Raw genomic sequence first — 7,452 nt, 5'->3', positions numbered from 1 at the left:
AAAAATATCATATGGTTAAGCGATTTGCAGTATATTTGGTTTGAATGCTTTAAATAATTTTTTCTTAAGATTTGAATACATCACTATGGGTAATTATGTTTCATGGGCTTTGCGACCCCCAGAATGTATGTATGTATATATTTTGGTTTATTGCCTATGGACACTGTGTGTATCTGTTCTAGGGGTGGGAATCACAGGGTAACTCACAACACAAGATCATGGCTCACGATACCAATATCACAATACAGCAGATCTTCAAAGATAAATATCAATAGAATATGACAAATCGCTCTAACTATGATTTCACTACCAAGGACTACACCCTCAACCAGATACTTCTGAACAATTTAGTAATGAAACATGATTGGAATGCAAGGCAAGTCACTGGTATGAAAGTTGTGATGTTGCTTGTAGTCCTCAGTTGACTTGACGTTGACTGCACTATGGGGAGGCTTCGGTAGGAAGTCCTTTTTAAGCTGATCGGAGAGACAAGAGAGTTAGTAGCTGTGAGTAGCTCAGGGATTCAAAGATCAGAGTGTTAAGGCAAGATTTAAAAGTTGAACATCAGAGCAAAATATGGAGGAACTGGTTGGGTGAGTCACTGTAGGAAGGAACGAGCTTCTAAACTTGTGAGCTGGGGGTTGTTCTGCTGCAAACCATCTTCCATGTAGAAACTCCCAAAACCAGCAGAATGAGCTGCATTTGTGTGCAGATGGATGTTGTGTGGTGAGCAAGTTTGTTCATCGTGCAAGAGGTTGTTCCGTTCCAGAAGCTGAAAAGGTTGAGCCAGGACTGAGTTGGGCACATCTTGAACTGTCTTGGGACACTTGATGAGATTTGCAAAATAGGGGTTGTGAGAGCGTGCCAAGCAGATATGAAGATTGTGGAACTGGGTTTCAACCTGCATGGTTGAAGTACTTAGTAATTATACGGGGCAGAGGCAGCTTCCCAGCCGCAGACAGAGCAAGTACATAACATGAGGGGCGCTGGCATCTTAGTGGGTCATTGGCATCCCAGCACAAGGATCCCTGGCTAGGGCAAGCTGCTATGGTAACTTGGCCTGGGTAACAAATTCAATACTTTTTAGGCACAGACAGAGTTGCCTAATTAGTTTTAAATTGCCTTGTCATTACCAATACCAAATTTCAATACCTAAGGAGTAAATCTTATCAGCATCAGTGTGCCACTAGGCATGCGTCTACAAATATTTAATAATGCTGCTAATTGGCTGTTGAACGTTGTACAGACACACAGTGCACAATGCCCAGGCCTAGTGGTAACTGGAAGTAAGCGCAAGGGGGCTGGCATCCCAGTGCCAAGAGAACTGTATGGAGTGAGCTGCTGTTGTTACTGGAGGTAGGTGGCAAGCGCTGGTATCTAGGTGCCCAGAGTCCTGAACAGAGAGAGCGGCGGCAGGCTGGCATCCCGGTGCCAAGAGCACCTGCTAGCGTTAGCTGCTGTTTTTGCTGAAGTTGGGCAGCAGGCGCTGGCATCAGGTGCCAGGAGCCGCAGGCTAAAGAGAAATGCTGCGGTTGCTGGATGAGGGCATATATGACAAGGGCACCGGCATCACGGTGCTGGGAGCCAAGGGACGTCTGTTTCAGTTGCTGAATGTAGGCGGTGAGGGACGCTGGCAAAGCGGTGCTAAATTCCTCTGCTAAACTGGCTTTTGCAATCTATATCCCATACCTGAAGTATACATAAGTATTTTAACAATAAAGTTGAAGAAATACAAACTCCATACACATAAGAGCAAGTTGTTATCGAAAGAGCTGGGATAATTTCTTGTCATCTGCTATGACATGCTTGGATAGAAACTAGATTTTTTTGACTTTTCCAAAGACATTGAACGCAGCTCGATAAAAAAAGAACAGTTTTCTTGGTATACAAATCAGTAACACTTCTTGTTTTACTGTAACATTGTCAAAATAGTAGCCAATGCTTTGGTATTTATTTATTTGAAACTGTATATTTAATTTATCTGGGGCGAGCATCAGCCTCCAGATAAATCAGCAGGGTGCAGTATCTGTGGTTTGGATCACATAGGGTTCAGTTATAATCACAGTGTGAGCCCTGATTCTTTGTCGCCATTTTCTGGCATACCAGGGCTGCGTGCTCCTGCTGGGGCTGTGGTTGGGGCCGGGTGCCCCTGATTAAGCTGGCATGTGTTGGATGCCAGGAGGGGGCTGACGTCATGTGGCCAAATGGTCTTGGTGGTGTAGGTTGCAAGTACTGATGTATTGCTGCAGCTTTGGTGATTTTTGATCTTGTTGATGATCCTTTGTTGTTTTCGATGCTTTTTTGTCCTTTCTTAAAACTGGAGAATGTCTCTATAACGGCCATCTGCTGTAAGGACGTGCGTAAGGTTGGGTACTGAAACCTGGTGCAAATATGACACTGCTGCCTAAACGACCAGTGTCTGCTGGACCGAAAAGCAACGTGGATTTTGGTGCAACTAAAACATTAGCTAGTAGCAGGAATAAACATGGTTAAAATGCTGACAGCTAACGTTAAACGGTGTAAAGTAGGGCTACACGATTATGGCCAAAATGATAATCACGATTATTTGGATCAATATTGTGATCACGATTATTTATTTAATAATCATTATTTATTATTTATTTTATAGACACATAGGCTATTTATAACTGCTTTCACATCCATATTGTGCTACAATCTACAGTATTAAAAAAAATGTATCTCTGTTAAAGCTCTTACACTTGTTTTCAACAATAACTGATTAAAAGAGCTAGGGAGAGAGGGGAAGTGCGGACGTACTCACAGCGTGACGGCTGACTCATTATGAATGGGTCCAGAAGGCTCCGTCTCATGCTATAACTTTACGAACTGAAGAGTTCGAACTGTTAGTTGCGTTCAATAACTTCTTTGTTTTTCGCCGTGGCCGCCGGGATTATACAGGGTTGCCTCTCATGCTTAACAATATACAGCTTTGTTAATAACAATTAAAACTGGACAAATTTCAGAAGCGTGACACCGGCGCTGTCGCCGCTCTGTCTCTGTTGCTGGGAGCCGTGGGGGCGGTGCTGAGTAAGAGGAGAGAGCCAAACACAGGCACGGCTTTACAGAAGACATGGGTCATGTAACGTAAAATTAAACCATATCGATATAAAAAACATTGCTTCGATTGGGGAGAGGCAGCGGATGCAACCTAGAGGAAAAATATTACTTGTGCCCTAGAGCCCTGTGAGCTAACAGACACTAACTAGCACCGACTAGTACTGGTCACTGCTGTTGTTTGAAAAACAACACAGATGGGACAAAATGTTGCGTTTACTGGTAAGCTGGTAAACCTTGAGACCGATGTATGCTGCAACTGCTATCTGCTATGCTAGAAACTAAGCTGCGCGGTGGAGGGAACAACTGACTGGCTCATGTGCAGACAGGGGTTTACGGAGCAGTAGATGGGCTTGGCAAAAAAACTCAGCGTTCTATGAAATGACGTATTTAAAAAAATAAAAAATAAAAAAATTTTAAATAAAATTTAAAAATTGCTCGATCACGCAAATTTGATTGTGGGAAGCAAAAATCGTGATCAAAATTTGATTAATTACAGGTAACAGGTAACAGTCTACAGCTGCCGTTTTTTGCTTTAAAAAAATAACAGCTATTTAACTTGTGTAATGTGTAAGTTTCTATCATTCATGTGTTGAGGCCAAATCAAGGAGCCATGAAAGAGCAACATTAGGAGCAGCAAAAATTAGCGCCTTATTTTATTAATTAAAATATCTATATTTTGCGCCAGTTTATGGATTCTTGTTTAGCACGAAGAAGGACAACGATATATTTCTGTATCAACATTTTGTCCCACCACTATTCTGTACACTATTATGTCAACAATTCAGATTGACAGTAACCTTTTTCATTTAGTAGTCTTTTAGTCTATAATACAATTGTGTGTGATTTCATATTTCATTGACTGGCTATTTATTTGCACCTGTTAACCTTAAAACCATTTTTTTTCCCAGGAACATTCAACTTGTCTCGTGTGAAGTAGTTGTTTTTTGTGTATGGAAGTTTCAAATAAAAGAAGAAAATAATCAAATAGCATATTATCGTTATTTTATCGTTCTAAATTGAATTCACAGAAAAATAACTGTATTGTCGCTACTGTGGCATAAAATTTGATATACTGTGATAGAAGAGTTTGGCTCCTACAGTAAAATAAAGTATGTAAGAGCTGCTAGAGCAGGTGAGCAGCACATAATGGCATATTAGATTTCAAACATTTACCACCCTCATGAACATAAATACATGGCAGTTCACCTGATAGATGTATATAGCCAAAGTAGCACAGTAGGCAAAGCGGTCTCCACTAGCAGCACACACATCTTTATTCCAGGGCTGACAGCCTGCTGCCAGCAAGCCCACCTGCTTCACCTTGGTCATTATCACCTAGAGACACAAACACATGCAGACGCTAATTAGGTTATATTTAGGAAATTTTACAAATCCAAAGATTAATCTTTTGCACAGCTTTATATGTTCTGTGTATGTATTCTGTTTAATTTTCATTAAGTGGCTACAACTTTGTAGACAAACAAGCATTGATCTCAGATGTAAATGTATGGCAGTAGTAAGCAACTGTTTTGTAAATAATAAATTACCAATTAACGGATCTTACCTTCTTATGGATAGATGAAACTACAGTGTATAGTTATATTAGTACCAGAGTAACACACACAACATACTGTACTTACACATACTAGGTAAACCCACTGGCTGAAGAAGATAAGATGATTAAAGAGACAGAGACGTGTAGAGAGGATTGAATTAATCTGTGCTATGATTGGCTAAGACTGCTAAGTATTCACTGAGTGAATACTGTTGCTGTGAGGAATGGACTCAACATACAGTATGTCTGAATGGTGGGACTGTACGCATTGTAGTGACTACACAGCCTTAAACCAATCTTAAAAAGACTCCTGCAGAAAAAGTTTCTTTTGTATTAGTAATCCGCAAAAGGATCTTTGTTTAACCAATTCCTTTGTGTCTGCAGGGCGTTTTTGAAAAGCATCTTCATTAAAGATTTCCTTAGAAGTGATAATACATTAATAAATAAGTATCTCCTACCCACCCACAGAAATGTAAGAGCAGCTTAAGTCTATGACCCTGCAGCAAGAACTGTGACCTGCCTGGCGTACTTGGTACATTTGTTAAATCCATTTAACTTTTTGGACTTTTATGAAAACTGGTAGACTGGGTAAAGCCCGCCCACTGTGCCGGCACTTTGATTTTTCCTTACTCAGTCTGGAAACCTAACACATTTAATTATCCTGCTTCAGTTCACAATTTTGCGGAAACCAATCACAAAATGGCTTATCTACCTAGCGCACTATTGGCAGGTTTAACACGATGGCAATAGATTAGCAACCAAGCAGCCTCTTGTTTACGTTCAATATAGTGGCCATCAAATGCTAGCAAACCCTTTGATGCTGCTGTCGCTTCTATGTCACCGGATTGTTGGTCTGATTGGTTGAAGGACTTTCCAATTGCGTACAGAGTCATTTGAACTATGCCTGTTGGTCAAACCTCTTGAACAGAGAAAATACAGAGCAGACTCCCCAGACCAATGCTCAATCTCAAATCTATCAAGCTTGGCTTAGTCTGGTGATAGCCAGACAAGAACATTGCCTGATTTCCATAAAAATGTCTCTGTTGTGCAGTTGTCACAGTAATGACCACTTGGCAATTTAATCGAGGAAGTGTAATACTACAAGTAGACCTTTCTGGACATCCCATAATTAAAATGTACTTGTGTTTGTCAGCCAGCTAATGTCTTTGAAACATGAGGATTGTTTTACCTCTACCTGGTTTATGTTATGTTCATTTCCAGATGCACAAAAGCCACTGTTATTTTTTTTAAATTCCTGTGTCCATGTACGTTTCCTTTATTGTAGGGTATAATTTGGTTTGTCTTCTCTGCTAGATAATTTAGTTGTGGTGTCCCAGATGCGTTGTGTTAACCTCGATAGGGGTGTGTCAACACCTGCCTTATATTAATATTGTTCCTATATAGGAAGTTTTTAGGAACATCACTTGATTTGAGGCTGAAGAACTGCACCTCAAAGAGTATACTAAGTATATTATTAAGCTATTGTTATCATTATTATTATTAGTCATTTAATAATAAATTTATGTTATTTAGCTTTTATTTAAAGCGACTTACAATTGCTATATATGTCAGAGGTCAGGCACGCATTGGTTGATGTATTGCAGTGGGACTCGAACCCAGATCCCCCACACCAAACTCATGCGCCGTCACCACACTAGCATATCTTTTCAATGAATTGTGTGATGATTCTAAGAATATCAATTATTTCTACCAACTAAATTTTTTCATTATGTAGTTTCTTTAAATACAAATTTGTCAATTCACCATTCACTATGGACAGCAGCATTTAACTTGAGTGTGAAATTGCTCTGACTGTTTTAAGAGAGGTGAAAGCCAAAAGAATTACACAGGAGGCTAAACTGAAGTAAGTGGAGGGGCTTGTTAAAACAAAGGTAAACACACATTTTTGGTTAAAGCATTCTTAAATAACAAAGCGCAAAGACACCTAACTGAGGTTTAAAGAGGATGGTGGTCAAAATATAATGGTTAAGTTGGTCATGACATAGCATTTTAGTAGTTGCAGATACATTTGTGCATTAGAGGTAGTACCAAGTGTGTGTGTGTGTGTGTGTGTGTGTGTGTGTGTGTGTGTGTGTGTGTGTGTGTGTTTTAGAACAGTGGCAGATTTACTAATTTTGGGGCCCGAGGCGAACACAGGCATGGGGCCCTGCCCATCTAATGTTCTCCAACTTTTTCAATCCTTATTTATCTAAGAAAGTCCTACTTGTAACTTCTTCTACTGACATAGCAAAGATGTATAGAACTGCATTTTTACTGTTAAACAATTAAATTATAATTAATAAAATATATATATTAAAAAATCCCCCTCTCACCCCTTGTGGGGTGGTATGTGTCATCCTCAAGCTCAGGTCCTCTATTAGAGGCCTGGGAGTTTGAGGGTTCTGCACAGTATCTTACGTGTTTCTAGGACTGCACTCTTCTGGACAGAGACCTCTGATGTTTTACCTTGAATCTGCTGTAGCCACTCTCCCAGTTTGGGGGTCACAGCCCCAGTGCTCCGATTACCACTGGCACCACTGTTGCTCTTACTTTCCACATCTTTTCTAGCTCCTCTTTCAGCCCTTGGCATTTCTCAAGCTTCTCGTGTTCCTTCTTCTTGATGTTGCTGTTGCTTGGGATTGCCACATCTATCACTACTGCCTTCTTCTGCTGATCAACACGAGTCTGGTTGGTTAGCCATCACCAGTTTGTCTGTCTGGCTCTTGAAGTCCCACAGGATCTTAGCTCGGTCATTCTTGACTACCTTGGGAGGTGTCTTCCATTTTGACCAAGAGACTTCCAGCCCATACTCGTGGCAG

At 40.5% G+C, this 7,452-nt stretch overlaps 1 protein-coding gene across 5 annotated transcripts in view; it reads right to left on the bottom strand.

The window, feature by feature from the left end:
* The window catches only part of wdr17 (WD repeat domain 17), a 116,455-nt gene that overhangs the window by 104,071 nt on the left and 4,932 nt on the right, over positions 1–7,452 (bottom strand). For 4 of the 5 annotated variants that reach the window (XM_032538013.1, XM_032538028.1, XM_032538036.1 and 1 more), the window contains exon 2: positions 4,285–4,413. In XM_032538013.1, the coding sequence (XP_032393904.1) occupies positions 4,285–4,407 (123 nt within the window). In that variant the 5' untranslated portion in view covers positions 4,408–4,413. Of the gene's footprint in view, positions 1–4,284; positions 4,414–4,642; positions 4,737–7,452 lie in introns of those variants that run through there. The other variant, XM_032538020.1, reaches the window with a different exon arrangement.

Source organism: Etheostoma spectabile, chromosome 2, assembly GCF_008692095.1.
Source record: "Etheostoma spectabile isolate EspeVRDwgs_2016 chromosome 2, UIUC_Espe_1.0, whole genome shotgun sequence".
NCBI lineage: Eukaryota > Metazoa > Chordata > Actinopteri > Perciformes > Percidae > Etheostoma > Etheostoma spectabile.
The sequence above is the reverse complement of the archived record's forward strand: the minus strand, read 5'-3'. Positions and strand labels throughout refer to the sequence as shown.